This window comes from Venturia canescens, chromosome 4 (assembly GCF_019457755.1).
Source record: "Venturia canescens isolate UGA chromosome 4, ASM1945775v1, whole genome shotgun sequence".
NCBI classification, from domain to species: Eukaryota; Metazoa; Arthropoda; class Insecta; order Hymenoptera; family Ichneumonidae; genus Venturia; species Venturia canescens.
The window spans coordinates 6,957,240-6,979,704 of record NC_057424.1 but is presented as its reverse complement, the minus strand read 5'-3'; the positions used below and the strand labels follow the sequence as shown (position 1 = coordinate 6,979,704).

At 39.9% G+C, this 22,465-nt stretch overlaps 2 protein-coding genes across 2 annotated transcripts in view; both read right to left on the bottom strand.

The window, feature by feature from the left end:
* LOC122409071 (uncharacterized) overlaps positions 1-8,693 on the bottom strand; it is a 32,438-nt gene extending 23,745 nt beyond the window's left edge. The window contains exons 1-3 of the mRNA XM_043416312.1: positions 8,635-8,693; positions 6,757-7,057; positions 6,394-6,488 (exon numbers count right to left, since the gene is read on the bottom strand). Of these exons, the coding sequence (XP_043272247.1) occupies positions 6,394-6,488; positions 6,757-7,057; positions 8,635-8,693 (455 nt within the window). The remainder of the gene's footprint in view (positions 1-6,393; positions 6,489-6,756; positions 7,058-8,634) is intronic.
* A 3,130-nt stretch (positions 8,694-11,823) lies between these two features.
* LOC122409220 (odorant receptor 13a-like) lies at positions 11,824-16,908 on the bottom strand. Its single transcript, XM_043416575.1, has 6 exons — positions 16,446-16,908; positions 16,065-16,351; positions 14,416-14,515; positions 14,215-14,319; positions 13,634-13,783; positions 11,824-12,133 (listed from the first exon to the last, which is right to left on the bottom strand). The coding sequence occupies exons 1-6, from the start codon at positions 16,902-16,904 to the stop codon at positions 12,077-12,079; spliced, it is 1,158 nt and encodes a 385-aa protein (XP_043272510.1). The 5' UTR covers positions 16,905-16,908; the 3' UTR covers positions 11,824-12,076.
* Between the last annotated feature and the right edge of the window lie 5,557 nt (positions 16,909-22,465).

Genomic DNA, 22,465 nt, shown 5'->3' with positions numbered 1-22,465 from the left:
CCGGGCCATTCATACACCTCTCGTGGCCGAACTCGAGACACCCCTTCAGTGGTTATTAAAAGCTCACACCCGGGCGGACTCGATACTGGAGACTGCCAGAAAAATATGTCCACGTGTTCATCAACATTTGACCGCATGCATAGTTTATACGAGCTCGTGGAAAAACGCATATGTGTGTTTAAATAAAATATATAACAGTCGAGAGCAGACACAACGTCAATGGGGGCTTCAAATAAAGTGGTGCATTCGTCAAGCCCGCTTGAGCCAGGTAAAACTGCAGATTTTTCATTTTTCGTATTGTATTTTTAGGTTTTTTTCATTCGCTTTAAGCCTCTTGACGATCCAACGTTCCAGCGATTCCCACATGTCCCATTTCCATCACCTCCCAACCGCCATGTTATCACGGAGAATTATTACTTGGGCGCGTGTACGTGTGTTTGCATCTCTATTTCGGTTTATGAATATTTTCTTCCCCCAGCTCCCCGTCCCCTTTTTATTTCACATTTTTCGCCAATGACCCATCCACACCGGCGGAAATGGAAACATGCATCAATGTTGTGGTCGGAACAATTAAAAAGCGAAATCACGCATGAAAAAAACAATACAAAATCCATCGTAACTGCGGAATTCGAAAGGACGAGGAAATTTGAAAGTAATTCGAGTCATATTATTGAGCCTGACGCGCGAATGAAACGAAACTATAAGTCGCCTTTTTCATCCCCGCGCATTCGTTCTCGATGTCGAGCTCAACCGATACTTGAATTTTCATACGACAGTATCGGAACCTTTCAGCTTTCCAAAATTCCTCAAATGATTATTTCCACTGAAATTGAAAAAATGATTGAACCAGAAAATCGCAGTGCCAGGAATATTCAGAAATAATTGAATCCAAACTGCTTATAAGCGCGTTTTGATTTTCTTTTCTTCAATCAAGATAGCCGCGAGTCGTGAAAAAACCATAGCGATCCAAATTAGCACCGAGCTCTCCCTATCGCCGTTCACCGTGTATTCGTGACGAAATCAGATAAGTTGGATAGTTTTATCGGTTCGATTTGTAGGCTGTATGTATATGCGACGCTTTATCGTTTGTTCGGTTTGGAGGGCGAATGGAGGATCTACGAGAAAGCGAGCGAAGGAGAATAGTACTTTTCCATGGATGCAGCGAACAACAGGACAAGAGTTGGTGGTGGAGAGAAAGAACACACTCGTTGCGAAATACGAAGCTGAATATCCCTCGGTGCACGACCCACTTAACGATTTTATGTCGACCACACAAACAATATTTTACCGATCACACGTATCCAATATTTTCTTACCCCGAGCCGCCTCCCGCCTTTCACCCTCGTAATATAAGGGACACGGAATGTTTACACGGAAGTTGAACCCGCGAAAGCGTAAACGACAACCGATAAAACCCCTGTTGCCGATATAAAAATCTCGAACCGATATCTCAGACAAGAGCATCCGCAGAGCACGAACGTTTTCTTTTCTCTCCCTCCCTCGCGCCTCTCCCTCGTACTTTTGTCGCCCTCCCGCATATTATTCTCACACACGCCATTTCCCTTCGCACCTGACTGATCCCCAATAACTTCTTCCTCGAATACCATGATTTTGATGCTTCTTGCCCGGCAAATTCTTCCCCAAATATATGGAAAATTCCAAATTAAAATGAAATAAATACTTTCGAGTGTTGAAGGATTACGGCTGAGTATATGACGTTGATAAATGTTTTTTTTTTCCAAATTCACCCTATTAAGAGTATGAATCAGTCGACTAAACTCACTTGGAATTTTCGAAATTGAAATTCTTTGAGACGGGTTGACAGATTGAAAAAAGGCTCTGTAAGCCGATTTTTGTCATCGTCCTGCGCAGGCTCCGGTCAAACGGTGTCAAAGAATTTCGATTTCGATATTTGCAGCTCTGCTCGCACTCACGGTTGCGATATACCGACCGATGCATCCTCTTAATTTGAATTATTGAGAACGCGACTGTGATTTTTTTGAGTCTCATCACACTTGATAGAAAATAATTAACGATTTGATTAAAAGGAAAGTTTCGTAGCTCGGATTCCACGAGAACACGATCATTCGATTTGAAAAAGATTGAAAAAGTCAACGAGAAAGAGAGAGAGAGAGAGAATGAACTGTAATGAGCCCTTCAATTTTTATTGAGCTCCGAACAAAAGCAATGTCAGAATTCGAAATGCACCAATAAAAATTGAATGGAAAAAGAGTAATCATTCAAATCGATGGCCATTGTTCGGTTGGGTTACGCGAAGAGTGTAGAATTGTAAACCGTAAATTACCAATCGATCACGATTCCTGTTGAGCTCGAGCTTGAAATCCCTAATTATGATAAAAAAAACATCGATTGATTAGTAAATTTGTTAAATAAATTGAAACGGCGTGAAAGGCTCGTTACTTCTAATGCAGTGTGTAAAAATCGTTTTGCAGAGCTGGAAAAACGAGGTTAATTCCAGGCTCGATTACCTGTCACCCGCGACGCTTACAGCCCACGAAAAAAAAAGCACTCATGCACTTGATCGGGCCTGTTGATTAGCGAGGAGTCGCAACGCCATTACTCGCGTTACGAAAATCATTAACAGAAAGGAAAACAAAAGAGAAGTAATCGCACGAAATAACGAATGAAATCGCTTCTGATGAATCGAGTGGCACCGCTCGAGGAGCGTTTTCACAGGGAAACTGTGCAGGAGTCGAAATTCCTTACCACCCTACGACGATCTTTAGGGCTAACGGTTCAATGAGCTTGCGACGTCCGACTAGGATTGCGAGTCACGAGGCACTGAGCTTAGACACATCGAGGCCACGTAGAAGAGCCGGTAAAAGCCTCAGAGTATTCAAGCAATGTTATATGCCTTCGACTTAGAACTCACCCCCTTTACAATCAACCGCCTCCCCCCCCCCCCGCCCCTTTCCAGCCCTTTCGTCACGAACAGAATTCTCCTGGCAGACACAATATTTTCCCTCCACTCTCGTGGCTTCTGTCGTGCTGCAATGCCACGTGCTCTTCAGCCTTAATACCACGCTCCAGCCCCACGCCTACCCTTCACCTCTCAATTGCTCCTACCGAAGGAAGCTTAACTAGTGCAACTAACTATTTCCACGAAGAATTCCAAACCCCGGACTTCTTTGATGCGCAAATTGCAAGAGTCGAAAAATATCTCGATTCTGTTTTGGGGTTTAAGCATCACCGAAAACTTGTTTTTCGCAGCCACGGATATAATATGGCGTGAGGAAAAGGAGCAAATTTTCTTGGAGCGACAAAACATTGTTGGATTTCGACAGTTTTTGAGTCTCGATTGGATCTGTGATACTCGAAAATTATCATATATTTTTCGTTTCACTCAAAAAATAATATCATTAGGTACATTGGAACTCTTTTAAAAATGGAGAACTCCAAAATAGAAAATAGAAATGTGGAGTAGAAAAATGTCTGGATTAACAGCCCTCTGAATTTTCTTATGTGCTCAATTTTTTTCTATTTTATTATCCAAATGAAAATATTGTCAGAAATTGCGAATTATTTCTACAATTGAAAAACTTGTGATGGGGAATAAAAATTGGTCAAAGATTGTGCGCGATGATTCGAATTTGTTTTTTTGTTTCAAAACTACTGAGAAAATTGCATCTTCAATGGGAAGTTTTGAAAAAATTTACGAGTAATCAAAGACTTATTTCAGTAAAAACATCGATTGACTTCTCCTTTCTGAGGGTCGAATTTCGTTTAAAATTCAGGGTCGCACACGATGCCTCAATTTTTGATATTCATTATTTATTCACGATTTCAGTGATTACTGCCGATAAAGGTTGAAATGCAATACGGAAATTGAGCTCGGAACAATCCACCGCAAAGCCAAGACATCCCAAGATATTAAACTTTGCATAAACGTTTAAATAATAGCTCGTTCCGGCTCTAATACCGCAAAACATTCGAGCAAATTGATTCTAGCTCGAAATCGAATGACTCACCGAAAATCGGCTGCACACAGTTTCATTAATAATCCCAGAATTCCCAAGCTTCGAACAGCCAGCAGCGCGAACTTCCGCAATTTCTCAAATTCTTCAGCAACTAGTAAGGATTCGCGTGTTAATGTACATTCCTCGGCAATGAACTGTTAAATTTTCCATACGCTTTCGCGAGTGCCCCATCTTCTGTGGAGCGATAGATCAAGTATTTATATGTGAACTTCAGATTTACCTGGAATTTTGGCACTATACGAAACTCGAAGCGCGTCACGAATGTTATATCACCGACCAATCAAAATTCACTATTATCTGACAAAATAATAGATGCGATATCGGACCGATAGGCGAACCTTGACCGAAAGCCACGCCGTTTCTCGGCACCTGTTTCGTTGCGTCATACAGATTCAGCTTTTCCGTAGACCAGCATATACCGCGTGTCCGAAATGGTTAGTCGAATATCTGCAGAATGGAAAGATCGCGAAATTCTGAGGGAAAAATTCCCCAGGCGTTTTTCTCTTCGCTGCACCGTTGTCGAGATATCGATCGAAGATTGTCACAGCCAATGCGGTGCACCGGAAGGAAGTGGGGGAGGGTCGCAGAACGCGACGCGTCTATCCCTACTCTTCCCTTCGCTCCGCTCTCAGGCAGCGCTCACTTCGACGGTGTGGGCCGAACGCTCGCTGACGCCGCCCGGCTCGTCTCACCGGGCCACCCGATTGGCTGTTTCGAATGGATCGATAACTCGAAAAGGGTGCGTCCGAGAAGAAAGTGCCAAAGAACTTTTCGTTTTGGAATTTAAGGATCTTGCCTATGGAGCGTTTACACTCGTCCGTTTCCTTGGACACCCTTTACATTCACGTGTATAACGCGAGCTTTGCTACTCCCAAGTGTAATATAACCCAAACAAACGTGCATTAGTATAAGTGTGTTTGAACGTATGCTCTTGTATGGATCGACGTTTACTCGATGGGAAGCGAGAGGAATGTGTTACCATTCCCACAGATATCAAAACGGACGTATTTTGCCAACCAACGTATCGGTTCGATACGACGCTGTGTGCCGTTTCTCTCCACCTTCGTTGTGCCTCTTCTTCTTTCTCTCTCCTCCTCGTATCTCTTCTTCCCTCGTGCATGGTACACTTCTCAATCGTCGATACATCTTTTGTCAAAGAAAAAGAACCTCAGACAATAGTGTGTAAGAGCCGGAAATTCAATTCGACTCTCTGGCATATTCGAGTTAACTGCATCGCTTTCGGTACAGATACAATATCACATTCCAGCTTCTGAAATTGAAAATCATTTCGCGTGACTGAATTCGTCATTTTTCAGCATTTTCCTCGCAATACCGAACGAAGGCAGCTAGTCAATAAAAATCGTACGCATCTCCGTACGAAAACAAATCTATTGCACTTGGTGATTTCTTTTTTTTGCGATGGATTTTTCACGATAGATTCTTACAAAATGGGACTTTTGCACGGCAGAAAGTGTGTTATTCTTGTCGGAGAATTTTTTATCGAAGTCCAATTCGTTTGAGACCCGAAAATAAAAATTGACTGGAAATAAAGAGCTCTCCATATTTTCACTTTGCATATGTGTCAAGGAAGCAACTTTCGAGTTATATTTGTATATGCTCATTGGTAGTATAGGCAAAGCTTTAAAGTTATCCGCGAGTACTCGAGGCAAGTACTTGCAGGAGTGTGTTCAGAGTGTTGGGGCATTGACTCGGGCCACTTCCTTCTTCCCCTCGGTTCGAGCCTCGATCAGAGAGTTGTCTGAAGCTTCGTACGAGCTCGCCAAACACGATCCCCCACCCCGAGGAGTCGCAAAACGCTCATCGAAACACGTGATCGCACAGCCACAAGCCCCGGCGTTTTTGGTTTTTTATCACGCGTTTGACAGCAAGATCGAGAGGTCGGTCATCGATCTCCTCGAACACATCGGATCTGGGTCAAATTGCTCTTTGACCCTAATTGCGAGTGATTCTGCTGCCACGGTGGATCGAGAGTGGAACAATTTCCAGAGAGGCACGTATATCAATACGTAGTTGACAGTTTTCACACTTTTTTCTTCACGTTCGAAAAATAGTCGGCCCTTGAGTAAAACTGAATCTTGAGTCAGCAATAAAATTTCAGAAATATGGCAGCAAAATACTCTAACGTCACAGAAAATCGTTGCAAAACGAACGATAAAGTTTCTTGGAAATGGAAGAAATCAAAGACTCGAAACAGGAGAGAAATAATACGAGGAAAAACATTGAGAGGAACGCTCGCTAAATCAGCAACGAACCTTTGTGGGACGAAGCATCAAGGGGATATGCTTGAAATTGAACTCCATAAAGGAATTTTCCATACCGTGGAGCACTATAATTTCATATAATTTCAAACATTTGTCATTACGACGTGGCTCACCTGACTGAGACGTCAAAACTCGAGTTGCTGCTCCCTTCTTTGGCCAGTCGAAGGAACAAACCTTCACAAATTCTTGGCGTTAATCCCGGATCTTCCTACAATGATGAATCGTATTATTCGACTTTTTGAACTCAATAACTCTCATTTTTATGAAACGTTATTAATTATTCGTTAATTATGTTGATTGTGATTTAACGATGTTATTTTAATCGATGATTCGGTAAATATAGAGAAATAAAAAAATGTTTGATCGTGTGAAAATACTGAAAAATTGTTGAATTAGTGGAAATTTTCAAGCGCTCTCTCGATACGATCTTTCGAAGTTCATCGACTACAATAATTATCGTATTTCATCATCGTCACCTTGGAGCCCATCATCGTGTACGTTTTTCCTGATGCACTTTGGCCGTAAGCCACCAAACAGGAATTGAAACCTTTGAAGAGAACGTCAAGTATCGATTCCCCGAGTGTCTCGTAGATCTTTGATTGGCTGGCGTACTTCTCGGCCCTCGGATCGGACGAATCGAAGCAATAGTCGAAGCCATATCTTCGAGTCCGTTCACGACTGTCGCCTGCCTTGCTCGACGATACCTTGAGATTCGTCAGGGAAATTGCTTTTTCCTCCGTGTGCACCACGATTTCCGAACCGGTGAAATGAATTTCACTGAAAAGCACAAAAAAATCCAGACCATCCGATCAACGAGTTGAGTTTTTTCCAATAATTTGCATATTCACGTCAAAAGTTGAGGTGAATTTCGTCAAAACCATCTGATTGTTTGTCCTTTCATGATTTTGTGGTTAATTATGCACAGAAACGACGAAAAAATATCCTTATTTCATATATATAAAGTTTGCTTTTGTGATAACTATAATAATAATACTCATTTTCGTGTTTTCATAAGAATTTTAATTGATTTGGATACACTCAAAAATACAAACAGAGAACATAAATTTACATGGAACAACAGGGCTTGTGTTCATTTTTGAATCATTTTCCACTTTTTTGTCAACTAGTTTGATAGTTAAAATGAATATAAAAAAAAAAAAATATGCAAGAAGTTTGCAACGTTGGAGTCCAACGAAAGTAACGAAAACAACATTTGTCATTCGCCAATTTTTTATTTCACGAATCATTGAGTAACTATGAATTATAAATTAGGCAGGTAACATAATTGGAGAATTACTGGAATCGTTGGAGATTTTTTTCAGATTATTTCGTTGGACTCCAACATTGCAAACTTCAGAGTCATGGTTTTTCAGTGTCATGATTTTATTGTAAAATAAACATGGAAATCACTGATTTTCAAAATTATCGTTCAAACGTTCTCCCGGATACTAAAGCAAACTTTTTCATGTCATGTAATTTTTTTTCGTTCGAATATCATCCGATCTACCAAAATTTCATAATTAAATGTCAACGTGAAATTTTGTGTTGACCCGTCTAATCGATTCCAACGTTTTCTTTCAATGAGAATCTTTTATTTTGCACTTGAAAATTGGTTCCAGCAAAACAAAAATTCCTGACGAACGATTCAAGATTCACAAAGTGATTTCTTCTATCGCCCCATCAATTAAAATCTCTCAGACACAAACGTCGAACTAGGAAAATAAATCCTAACACTAGGTGCCCAAAATTGGACAATCTGTGGATGTACAAATAGAGTCTGAAACAAATTTGAGGACACCCAGTACGTGGCAAAGTCAAGAAGTCATCGTCTGGTCGTAAAGGAGAAACGAGATCGCGCCCAGTCGTCTCGTATCTCTTTTATTTTTCTTCCTCCCCTGTGTGAAGACCTCGCAAGCTCGCGAAGCCAAGGTTCACGCGGTGTACAACTTGTATTTCCGTAACATCGAGACTAAAGCGCTCATGGGACAGATCGCGGAGGTCCGGATCGTCCTCGTGTCACTGAAGCACGTATGGAGTACAAAAAAGCTCAACAACATTTTCGGCTTTGAGCCCCGATCGCGTTCCACGTTGATACGAAACGAGAAGCTCTGAAATTTACACCATGAATCAAAAGTATTTAGTTTCACGTACTAAAAGAGCTTTCGAAATTAACACAAAAGCAATGAAAACCTCCTTTTTCAAACTCCCAAATCCATCAGTGTGAAAAAAACCTGCCTCAGCCTCCGGACAGCAATAACAAAGAAACGATTCTTTAACAAAAAAAAGGGAAAAATTGACAAAAGTGTTTCAAGCCATAAAAGTTTCATCAATCAACACGAGCCATCTTCTCGTACGTTCGCGCAGCCATTTTGTCCCGCTCGTTTTCCTCGAGCATGACAGGTGTTAAAATCATAACGAGCGACTGTTTTAACTAAATTTCGGAGGGAGATGAGGCTACGAACAACTCTGCAAGACGATATAACTTTGTTTCATTATTCTCTCATATTAAGCGTGCTTTATCACTTCAGTAAGGCAAAAGTACGAGCAATAAGAGTGAGAGCATTTTGGCTCGCGTGATACACTCGCGTTTCTACTTACTGTACCAACCCTTTGAAATCGTAAACCCAGAAACACACAACTCTATACTTTCGTCATACATTTATATACATTTATTTACATCTACACATGTATTTATATATATATATATATATTGACGGTGCAATGATCGTACTTTACATATTTGACGAGCAGACACGCTTTCCGTCATTTCGCAGATGTTCGAGGCCTCATTTCTAACCACTTTTTCCTCTTCGCTCCGCATCTCCAACAATGGCGGGACTTTTATTACATCGAATGGCCGCGTTCCTCGTTTAGGAGATGAGGAACCATAACAAAGTGGCACGCTTAAAAGAAACTTGATGATTTTTTACTGTGCAAACTGGACCTACGAGAAGTTGATAACCGGAAAGGAGTAAACTACGAGAAGATGGCAATCCTTTGCCGAGGCAACTCCGCTGGGCAGCATAATGCGTTGATGAAAATGGCCGTAGTTAAGCGAAGCTGATTATTTCTCGAACTTTAATTAGCTCCGCGGAGTGCTACACAACGATCTAAAATTCTTCGTTACACGCGAAACAACTTTTCTCACACGCGCTTCAGATCTGCGCGCAACGTCGACAAAATGCGTTTCGCATCTTCACGAAGATTCATAGAGCCTTCATTTTCGCTTACAAAAAATATCTTTGGAGATCCAGCGTGAAGCGAGCCTTAGAAACATCGCGAGGAAAATTGTGACTGATAACGTTCGCGCCAAAGCTACCCTGTTTATTCTCGAACGGATGTGAGTCTTTTCTTGTTTGCTCCCTTTGGAGTCGTTAAACCTTCGTCAAGCTCGCCAGATTTTCCTCGCGCTCGTCCCCTCCCTTCGATGCTTCAGCCAGACTCCGGATGTTTCGAGGTACACCGAATTGTCATCTTCCAACTTTCTCCCCCGCCGTTTTCAAGTAAATCAAATTTAGCGGAGCTCGGCTCCGGCGTGGGAAATATTCGGAAGATTTTAACCAACCGAGCAGCACCATGCTATTCGTTTTAATTATGACGACAACCTCCGGGACACATCGAGAGCATCGACCATCATTCGAGACTCAGCTCATCTTGCGAATGTTTCAATTCCTCGTCGATCAGTGCAACCGGAAACGTCGAATCGATCGAATCAATCCGACCCTCGAATCGTCCCGAGAAAGCTCCAAAGAATTTGTCAAATATTAGGAAAATCTTATCCACGATCTAACCGAGAACACAAACTCTCTCCGCGTGCTTTCGTTCAGGTCGTTTCGCCTTCATTCTGCTCGGATCTTTCTAAATATAGATAACCGATGGCTAAGAGACCGAATACGAGAAGCTGCACCGGGCTTGTTTGCCCCGTTTCGGCATCCGGACTCCATTCAAGAAGGGCGATGAAAACCGAGCATAATAACATTCAAAAATAGATGAAGAAAGAGGAAAATAAGTGGTTCGATAACGGGGCGTTTTATCGGTTATTTATATTTTATTATTTACATTTTTGAGTGGAAACCGAGTGTTTTGCTCTGGGGAATTCCTCACTCGACGCTAGCATCCAATAAAGTGAGTTCTATAAGATGTTTAAAGCGAAGCGGAGTCGCCTCGAAAACGAAAAAAAAAAACTATAACAATTAGTTCCGGGACCATTCGAATACCGTTTTAATGCTCGAATCGTAAATCACTCGCTGGCAAACGTGCTTCGCTCCACATCGATAGTCAATAGGGCGAGGATAACTGGAAAGCAGGAAATTCCATCAGCCTGCAATCATCGAAATTGCGAAGCTTCGCCGAGGTTTCGTAAATGAGAAAAAAAAATAGGAAAAGAGAATTTCTCGTTACTTAGAGTATTGAATATTCCATAAACCTTGACCTTGCTCCTCACGTGCTGTACTAGCGACGAATATTCAGGCACACGCGCATTCGTACTCGAATTTCACGAGTACGCGCACAAGCCTTTTCAGGCGCCATGTTTCGAAGTCAGCCCCCGAAAGTGCTTTCTCCATGTTCGATTCCTTAGAAAAACACTCGATCGAAAGGACTCGGGTAACCGGTTGAATCGTTCGAAAATCTTATCAACAATTTGTAATCAATTCATCGATTTTTGTACAGAGATGCACAACTTTTTTGTGCTGCTTTGGTTACATACCGTTCGGAAATCGGTCGAACTCTCACGGCTACTTTGATGTTTGCCATCTCGTCGCAATATCCACCGACGAAAACTTGTATCACCTTTTTACTATCATAATTCGCACTCCCAGCACCTTAATTCACACTCAAATTCATATTTTACGTTTTCGTCATAATTCGTTGAGTTTCTTTTTGCCTGAAACGATGTTCAGTGAGCGATCGTTCGAGCGAACGTGCCGAATTTTACGAAGATCGAATCACACCATCGAATCTCGTTGTTTCCAACCGATTTTTTCGTCGCGATACGTTGATAGGAAACCGAATTTCAAGCGATACTGAAAAAAGTGTAGAAGTGCGGAGACGCGTGTCCGTTTGCTTGGCGAGTGCACGTGTTGTACTGCTCGTGCGATGAAAATACCCTCGAGTCGCCTCTCTCTCTTTCACGACGAATGGCCCAAGTCGCCTCATGGCTTACCCCACCCTAAGAACAGCTGAGTCGTGCATCTTAAACTTCTCGATCTCACTCCCTCGAAAATTAGAAACAACCTCGAGAGGCAAATCTATTTTAATGAGACAAATGCTGAAAAAAAATTCTCACCGTATGGACTTTTGGAGCAAAGTACTTTAGTATATGCTCCGTTGGAAAATGAGACTATTTTTCAAGTTTTCAACTGTTTACCTCATTTGAATAATTTAAAACGAATTTTCCTCACATTTTCCCATAAGTTCTCAAAAATATCTTTTCCACTTCGCATATAAAAATTTATTCATACATAAAGTGTAACGAGATCGAGGTTAAAAAAATCCTTAGCAAGCTTTTTCATTCAACAAGTTTTTTTACTGAGCGTGCCATTGCCAAGTCTAAGATAACAAAGTTCAACGACGTATTTTTTTGGGGTACTAAAAACCTGCCTTAAGGCGATAAGGAAAAAGATTCGAAGCCTCAGTTCGAGAGTGGACAAAAACAAAGTGCAAATTCGCATGGTACTTGCAGCGAATCCTATGCTTCTCGTAGTAGGCTCAAAGAGGCGATCCAAAATTCTGCTTGAACTCTTCGGCACACCCTCCGGACATCCGAAGTACAGTTTTGGCGTCTCAGAATATTTATTACTCTTCATTCATCGTTTGCAGTACCGTAAAGTACGAGAACGAAGTACTGAGTACCTGAACAAAGAGGGCGAAGATTAAAGAGACTTAAGAGAGCTGATTCGGGGTCATGTTTTCCAAAAAATGTGACTTAATTCTGGGCAAGTACGGGATAGAAAAGCTGTCGATTGATCAAATTGTGGAGAAATTTTTTTCGATTTATCAACTATCAAAACACCGATAACGTTTCTTTTGATTCTCTGTGACGAAACCGAAAGCACGACGTTTTTGTGTATTCTTGCCATTTCTTTTTTTCATTGTGGATTGTCATAACAATTTTCCGTCCTTGATCGAGAAGCTACGAAAAATGGTTTTTTTTTTAATTCCACTATTTAACCTTTTAAAGAAGGGGATTTTCACGTTAAAATCGACCTTTTTTACATGAAATTTGTGCATAATATCAATTTATTTTTCAAGCGGAGTGCTCGATATTTCGACCAGACCCGTCCTTCGAGGCTTTAAGGGTCAAATCTTTCGAAAATCGATAGCACTTTAAGGTTGTTCAATAGCCAAACTCGATTCCTTGCGCGGGAATTTTGAAAAAAAATATACGTGGCGCAGAAAAATCTAACGAATCGATTAAAAAAAAAAGTAGTTCTACCGTATAGTTTTTCAGATATTGCACGTTCGAATTCTATGGTTTCTCCATCTGAGCACATGGTAATCGTCAAACAAAAAATGTGTGTCGAACTAACTCGAGAATGGTTCTTACGATTTTTATTTAAAACGCAGTGTTAGAGTATCTTCTAAAGAAAAAAATTAAAAAACATGATCTACCGTCTAGTTTTGGAGAAAAAAATGATTGTAATAATAATCGTATTAGAATTTGAGTGGGGAAATTTCAAGGTTCGCGACGTGGCAACGCTGTCGCGTGAGACAAGCCATCATTATCACTATACTTTAGAACGTTGCACTCGTCTCAGACAACTGCCTGTGTACAGTGTTGTCACGATTCAGGCGCTTCTGAGCCTTCATTTGTATGCTTGTGCATACGGCATGAAGCAGGGGCGTGCGCAAAAGGAAAAAAATAAAAATTCTGAAATCACGAGGAATTATGAAATTTTAGTAAAATATCGTAACCATATATTTTTTACTGATCATTAACGATAATTTGAATGATTTCTGGAACATATTTCTCAACGAACAATGTTCACACAGGAGGGGGGCTGCGCCCTATTTTTTATTTAGCTATCGAACTACTTTAAAAGCTGAAAAAAGAAAGAGTTTGGGTATCCTGAAAATGTGGCAATCGTCATAACTCGACAATGAATCATAATTTCTCCGATTTTATGGATTGGAAGATTTCGAAGAATATTTTGTAAGATTGCAAGAACGGTGTTGGCTCCACTCCTATCTCTCGAGCGAGACCAGTCAAGTTTTACTGTAACTATACAGTTAATTTCTCTGGTAGTGAAACGTTGCTCTGAGCCGAGAGCCAAAAGACCGATGATTTCGATGAATCTACCATCGACTATTATCACAGTACGTAATTTGCTAGTGCAGTAGAAAAGAACTAACCGAGGAGAAACTTTTGAGGGACATATCGTAGAACTTGGCTGCAGTTATTTTTGATGGCCGCGTTGCTCTGAGCATCAATATCCGAAGGTTGAGGCAAAAAGGACCGCCGATCCATTCAGAGGCGTAAGCGGAGTCGATGATCGCCTCGCTCTGTTTTTATTGTAATTATACAATGACAGAAGAGTCAATTTCTCCATTAAATCTGGCCTTCCGCAAGCAAAGTGTCCCAGGAATCGAGTTCAGAGTTTTGACATAACGCGCATCGTGAAATTCCGTAGAGAAAAGTCCTTAAAGATTTTTTCTTTACGACGCATTCTTTGCGAGATACGGATCGATCAGCGACTGCCAATCCCGTGCACCGTTACGCGGGAGCGTGCTTCTCCCACTCCGCACCAGCCACGCCCACTTTTCATCGTCGCACCGGATTGGCTCGCACTTACCGGATTGATATCCGACAAACGGTGCATCGGAGAGATAAACGTCAGAGAACTTTTCTTCTCAGAATCGTACGATCTTCTCACCCCGTGACTCTTGGACACGAATGCTGGAACACCCTGAATATCGCGGCACCCTCGACCCACCTCATCGATCAATTGATTGCCGCTGTAGCTGAAGAGAAACAACTCGAATATAGCGGAGTTGAGAAAGGAAAAGTACTTCATGAGACGAGATTTATCTTCGATCATCTGAAAAATGACCGACTGCATTGTTTTTCCATCGATCATCCAAAAACGTTTCTCGAATCCTCTCATCGGGATTCCTACAACAAATTAACGACTCACCGACGCTAGTTGGAAGCCTGCACAACAGACTAATGCAGTACTGATAACGAATTGTCCGAGAGCTAAAACGTTGATGATTCTCTCAAGAGTGTCGGCGAATCTGTTACATGTAAATGATAAAAAAAAATGAAAAATGGTGAACCTGAAGCTGAAGCTTGACTGTTAGAGAGTAAGGAAGACCGAGGCTGGTCGGCCAACTGCAAACTATTACTTATAATAAACAAGGAACTAAACATGATTTAAAAAACGTAAAATTAAATGAGTTATCGCGCTTCTTTGACGAACCGTGTTTTGTGTCAACCGACCCCACAGTCGGGACAAATTGACACGAGCATATTGGGGCAAGTTGACTGTGATACTATTTTTACCTGATAATCAACTACGAATTAGTGAAATTAATAAAAACGGATAGTTATCAATATTTATTAATTTGATGATTCGAATAATAAATAAAAAATGTTCACACAAGCGAATATAGAGATAATTTTTGTCCATAAGTGTGCGAGAGAAACAAATATTAGATCCTACACACATAAAGTCTTTACTGGCACATCTTGAATGGGCCCATTTAGAACACTCATGTACGTCGACACATCAATGTTGGCCTACTTACCCCAAATTGTTTTTTTAAGGTAGAACCGTACCTTTTTTGCGGGACAGCCGTCGAGAGGGGTACTCCTATAGATGCTTTAAATGAAAAGCCTCTCGTTTTACCAACTGCGCGTGAATTTAGTTTGTGGTTTTAATTTACATGAAAAAATCATAATTGTGTACTTTTTGATGAAAAAATAATTACTATTTTAACCAGAATGTTCATAATTCTGGCGGAAAAAGCTCCTTGTTTTATATTTCAAAATATTAAACATTTGCATTGACAACAGCAATGCAGGGTTTCGGTTTTTGAATGTTTTTGACTACGAGAGTGCGTTAATTGACGCGACATTGCCTCGTTCGAAGCTGTGTCCGCCAGAGGAAAAAGACAAACTTCGTTTATTAATTTTCTTTTGGACGTTGCAGATAAACGGTACGGTGAAATCACTGAAAATTTTGCTAGAGTTATCTTGACAGTTATGGCTCCTCTACTAGTGTTCGTTTCATCAAAAAGTGCCTTTTCTAACAGTAGTTTTTCAGTGTCTTTTTGCGTTTTTTATGCTTTTCCGTAAGATCCAATATAAAAAACTCATTCAATTTTCCCAAAAACGGTATGATCGAACCCGTTGAAATTTTCCGAGCAAATAGTTCACACACTTTCAACCGTACCTACCAATCGCATCAAAATCCCTCTTTTTTACATATGGTACCGTTCCACCTTAACAACAAAACGTTATACCCGCAAATTGCAGCGATAATTGAGAAAAAATACTACGCACAATGATATCTCAAGATATAAACCTTCGCGAAGAAAACTATTAATTGGAAAAACATTTGAGGCAGCAAGAGATAGATAAGATTGACGTAAAGATTTTCTTCGGTTTCACACTTCGACTCGCTGAGACACATGAACGAGTGAGAAGTTACAATGAACAATTGTATCAACCAGGCCTATGTTTACACTCCGTAGTTTGGATGTTATAGTTTATTAGTCAACTTGCCCCGTTGGCCAACCAGCTCCGGTCTGCCCTGTTTCGACAGAGGCACATCGACTGTACTTAATAGCGTCTTGATGGCGCTTAACGCAATCGATCATCGCTGCTCCGCAGTCAGAATCGTTGCTCTTAAGGGCCTCCAAGCGTTTCTGCAGTACTGAAAATCGGGCAGCACCGTGCATCGTCGAAACGAGATTGAAACTCGTTGCCCCGGCGATCGTCGTACCGCACAATCCACCAAGGATGACGTTGACGACGTACAGGCGTTCGTACAGCGGCGATGAGGTCTGATTCCTCATAAAATAGCCGCGGAATGGTAGAATTCTTTCTTCAGAATGGAAAACAAGAATCTGCGTAAAAAACAACGAATAAAGTCGTTACCGTTTGACGACGAGTGCAATTTTCAGACGTCGACTCCAGTTTAAAGAGCTTTTTCAATCTCACGTCTATCATCGGAGCCAGCATGAAAAGCCCGAGTGCCAGTCCCACCGAAACGATGAAGTGTTTGGCGAGCCTGAAAGTCCATCGACATCTCTGAGCCAGGACAGCTTTGTCCTCGGGAGAAGATTCGAGCCAATCTTTTCGCATTGTTTCCACGACGTAACGCATCTCGTCCGAGTGGATCGTGTAATTAAGCATGCGTACGATGCTCAAAGCAAATGCAGATGCTATTAGTGCACATTCGGTCGCTTCGTTCATGTCGCTCCAGTGTCTCGTCACGTCGAAACTAACGGCCGTCGTCATGATAACGGTCACGCAGATCATTCCGACTCTATGAAACACCGACAAAAGCTCTTTGAATTTACTGCGCTCCTGATTCCCCGGCCATATCGCTATTATCCGAGAAACCGTCTCAATCGGACGAATCAGGCTGTCGTATTCGCTCGACGTCGAATGATTCATGCTCCTCCTCCCCCTCCTTAAAACTCCCGACAAAATCGTCTCGGCTTTGTCCCGCTGAAGCCTCCTCGCGACCGCAGGAAGAGCTTCGTTTCCACTTGGGCAATGCTCGTTCTCGGGAAAATTCATGCCTCACCTGCTGAGCGAGCCCTGATCATCTGCCAAAGGGAGGGATAATCCGAGAAATTTGTTGAAATTTTCCCTAACTATGGGTCAGGAAGTTCGAACCATTAGAATCAAACTCCGAACAACTCCCCTCGCGTCTCGCCCTCTACATGTTCGCGTGCGTTAGTAGCACGCTGGGAAATCACTACTCTCGACGCCAACTTGCCAGCTCGGAGCTTTTTCCGTCCATCTAATAATCGAGCCCCACCGTACAATTGAACTTCTCATAGTCCACTTTACCTGTGTCATTTCTGCAGGAGTTAAGCCTCTTATGCATCAATCATGTATGAAGGACGTGAAAAAAAGTCGTCAAGCTGCCGTATGAACTTCGATCCCACAAACGCCTCGAATTTAAGGCAGATCATGCCCGAATTTTATGGGTGTCTAAATCGCATCGATTTTTACTTCCTAATTAAGGAGGGTGGCTACGTTCGTCAAAATGATAAGAAATTGATCAAATTTGGTGAAAATGTTCTTCAACATCAAGTGCGAAGACACAATTTTTTAAAAAATTTTCTTCTGCTTACAAGGAAAGGTACTTTAGTGTCCGCCTCTGATTTTGATAATTTTTTTCTATGTTATAGTCCATCCAAAAATAAGAGACACGTATTTTTTTTTATCGGCCGAAAGTTATTTTTAAGGGGTGAAATCAACCCTCAAAGTTCGGCATGTTTTGCGTCTGGTAGAGTGTTTCATATAGAAGCACTCAACCGATCGAAACGAAACCAATTGCAAAATGTTTGGCATGTCAAATAACCCATATGACATGTCCATCTTCTTATGCACCCTTACGGCAAAGGGGTGAACCACCCCCGAATGTTCAGAATTTTTTCGTATAACAAAAACTTACAATCCGATTTTAATAAAACAAACGCCATTTTGCAGAGCAAAAAAAAATAAAATCGACGTGTTTTCGGGTTTTCCTCAGATCAAAAAAATTAAGGGGGTAAAACACCCTTAAAATATCAAATTTTGTTTTGAGCACTGGCCCCTTCCAGTTTTAGTATTCTTTTCATAGAATGTAGCTTATCAAAAAATAAGAAACACGTATTCTTTTTTATCGGCCGAAAGTTATTTTTAAGGGGTGAAATCAACCCCCAAAGTTGGGCATGTTTGGCATCTGGTAGAGCGTTTCATATGGAAGCACTCAACCGATCGAAACAAAACCCATTGCAAAATGTTCTGCATTTCAAATAACCTATATGACATGTCCAACTTCTTATGCACCCTTACTGCAAAGGGGTGAACCACCCCCGAATATTCAGAATTTTTTCGTATAATAAAAACTTACAATCCGATTTTAATAAAAGAAATGCCATTTTGCAGAGCAAAAAAAATGGACGTGTTTTTTGGTTTTCCTCGGATCAAAAAAATTAAGGGGGTAAACCAGTCCTAAAATCTTGAATTTCACTTTGCGCATCGAAATGTTGACATTCAATTCATATGGTTCCTTTATCATTGCGTATCGACTTATATGTTTAATAATATTTATTTCACATATTCATTGGCTGACATCATAATCGTATAGAGAATCGAATACTTTGACATGCTTTACGTGAGAAGTGTTAGTTTTCGTTCTACAGGTTCTACTATGACATCTTTAAACGGTTCTTGAAAATCTAATGTCGTATCTTCCACGATTTCTAACCGATTGAACTCTGCCATAGAAGCCTTCAGAATTCTCTCGAAACTTTCTTTCAATTCCACTTCATTATTGTTAACAGGACTGTTAGGAATGTTCATTACTTCAAATATAAGAAGCAACAGTCTTATTACGTTCATTGGGTTGATAGACATGTTCATGACAATACGTTATTCACAATAGCGGACAGGATAGTGATAGATAAATAATCAAACAGCAACTAAACTTCTGGAGTAATATAAAGTCAGTTTTAGCTTCTTCATCTTGAGTGGGTGGCTTAATCTGACATCATCACAAAAACAGATTTTTTTATTTTTTCGGATATCTCTCAAGCATTAGGCTGAGCGAGCTGGCTTTTTTAAGAATACATGGCTACGAGCCGCTATAGCGATTCTTGATATGGATAAGAATATGGCAAGGCTTGAGTCAGATTTGTTTGCCTTCTGGGCGGGGAATTGTCAATGCGGCTCTCGATATTTGAGTTTTATTTTGTTTTCGTAAATCATTCAAAATAGAAACTTATATAAATAGAACGAAAACTAACACTTCTCACGTAAAGCATGTCAAAGTATTCGATTCCCTATACGATTATGATGTCAGCCAATGAATATGTGAAATAAATATTATTCAACATATAAGTCGATACGCAATGATAAAGGAACCATATGAATTGGATTGTAAACATTTCGATTCGCAAAGTGAAATTCAAGATTTTAGGACTGGTTTACCCCCTTAATTTTTTTGATCCGAGGAAAACCAAAAAACACGTCCATTTTTTTTTGTTCTGCAAATTGGCATTTCTTTTATTAAAATCGGATTGTAAGTTTTTATTATACGAAAAAATTCTGAATATTCGGAGGTGGTTTACCCCTTTGCAGTAAGGGTGCATAAGAAGTTGGACATGTCATATAGGTTATTTGACATGCAGAACATTTTGCAATGGGTTTTGTTTCGATCGGTTGGGTGCTTCCATATGAAACACTCTACCAGATGCAAAACATGCCCAACTTTGGGGGTTGATTTCACCCCTTAAAAATAACTTTCGGCCGATAAAAAAAAATACGTGTTTCTTATTTTTTGATAAGCTACATTCTATGAAAAGAATACTAAAACTGGAAGGGGCCAGTGCTCAAAACAAAATTTGATATTTTAAGGGTGTTTTACCCCCTTAATTTTTTTGATCTGAGGAAAACCCGAAAACACGTCGATTTTATTTTTTTTTGCTCTGCAAAATGGCGTTTGTTTTATTAAAATCGGATTGTAAGTTTTTGTTATACGAAAAAATTCTGAACATTCGGGGGTGGTTCATCCCTTGGCCGTAAGGGTGCATAAGAAGATGGACATGTCATATGGGTTATTTGACATGCCAAACATTTTGCAATTGGTTTCGTTTCGATCGGTTGAGTGCTTCTATATGAAACACTCTACCAGACGCAAAACATGCCGAACTTTGAGGGTTGATTTCACCCCTTAAAAATAACTTTCGGCCGATAAAAAAAAATACGTGTCTCTTATTTTTGGATGGACTATAACATAGAAAAAAATTATCAAAATGGGAGGCGGACACTAAAGTACCTTTCCTTGTTAGTTATCGAGTAATTACGGATTAAAGCAGATTTCTTATGCCCGGAATGTATACCTATATATATGGAAACGCTATGCTTATACACTTGAACTTTAGTGATCAATTACTCGATAACTGTACAGAAGAAAAATCTTAAAAAATTTGTATTGTCAAATTTGGCCCTAAAGAATATGTTCACCAAATTTTATTAAATTCTTATCATTTTGAAATTTTTAATGTATTTAACATGGTTTAGCATGGCAACATTGTGTCGTCGGTAGCCACCCTCCTTAAAAATATAATCACTTTATAAATTTATGCCAGAGTTATTCATTCGAAATTGTAAATACATTTTTTCAACTTATCTATTGGCGAATGGAATTAGAAAAGCCATTAATTAATCGGGGATCCGTCACTGACTGAACCCCAAATTTTTTATGTCCAAAATCGCATTAGAGAGAGAGAGAGAGAGAGAGAGAGAGAGAGAGAGAGAGAGAGAGAGAGAGAGAGCGCAAAGGGAAAACGCGAAGGGAAATAGATCGAGAAAAAAGTAATAATAAAAAGGCTATGAGAGGAATGGCCCAAGCTAAGAAGAAACAAAATGCCGAAATAAGCAAATATGAGTACTTATTACCAATTTCGTTCAATCTTTAAACTAATATGTCTTTACTGTAAAAAAATTCACGGTGTAACTTGAAGCAGTGTAAGTGTAAAAAAAACAGTGTTCATTTTACGGTGGAAAAATTTTACACCGATTTTACACTAAAAAATTTACACCGTGCATTTACACCGTTTGGTAACACACTACTCGGTGGTGTTAAATCGGTGTTATTTTTAAGGAGGGTGGATCGCGACGATGCAATCTTAAAAATATTAAGAATTTCACAAAATTTGGTAATTAGATTCTTTCAAAATATATAGGACAATATAAATTTTTTTAGATTTTTCTACCACATAGCTCTCGAGTAATTGAACACTAAAGTTCACGTGTATAAGCATAGAGTTTATACATACATATATACAGTTATACGTCTCGTGCATAAGAACTTCGATTTAAAGCTCAATTATGCGATAACCATGTGGTAAAAAAAATTGAAAAAAATTGTATTTGTACACAAGGTGCTAAGGGGATTGTTATCAGCAAATTTGATCAAATTCTGATTATTTTGATTTCGTGATCCACCCTCCTTAACACCAAATTTTTTACAGTGTAGAAAGACAATCGTCTCGACAAACTTTCTTTTGACAAACTTTCATTAAATACTTGATTGTTATTGTGTACGTTTTTCACAAACTTCGTAAAAAGCTTTCATTTGTTGTGTGAAAAGATAAACGATTTTTTACGAATAGTCCTTAAAACCCTGTGTTTTTTCTTCATATTTAAAGACGTTTATCTAAATAAATGAGACGAACTCCTTAAAATTTGATATGCGTTTGAGTCGACTAGCCATTTAAACTTTGTGTAAATTTCAAGACTTTCTTAAGACAATCGTTTCGTGGGTGAACTACCTTAATGAGGAATTGCGGCATTTTATGACGCAATTCGTCATAAAATGCCGCAATTCCTCGTTAAAAGTGCCGGAATTAAACATTTTTTATTTGTGCATATAACGCAAAATCCTGGAAATTATTTTAATAAATAAATTTAGAATATCAATTTCTGGGGAACAGTTTCCCATGTCCCAACGCTTCATTATCGTATCACTGTGAATCTCTATTACTATATTTTTTTAATCGTTTCAATTCATACCAGTAGCTCTATCTTGTTTGAAAAAGGCGCACTTTCTTGGGCTACTCCTTTTTTCGGATTTCAAGACGTTATCGGCAACTAATCACGTACGAATTTTATCATATGATTCCTACTTTATCGATAGTGATCAACGAGATCGTCAGCCGGTAAGGTAGAATAAGTTGTTAGAAAAAAAGATTCGTTGGTTTCACGATAAAAATATATAATATTTTGCGTCAACTTGAAAAATAATCATTTCAATTCTTCAAAAAAATGAGTAAAAAAGTGAATAACCGAAAGAGTTTTTCGAAATAGAAACTTTTCTTCAGCGAGCGAGAACGAAATTCGATTTTATTAATTAACAATTAAATGTATAGAAAACAAAGTTTTTTCAGCAGTCCGAAATAAATTGAAGAAGCCAAATCAAAAGATGGAAATTATGCTGAAGATGACAGACTGGGTTA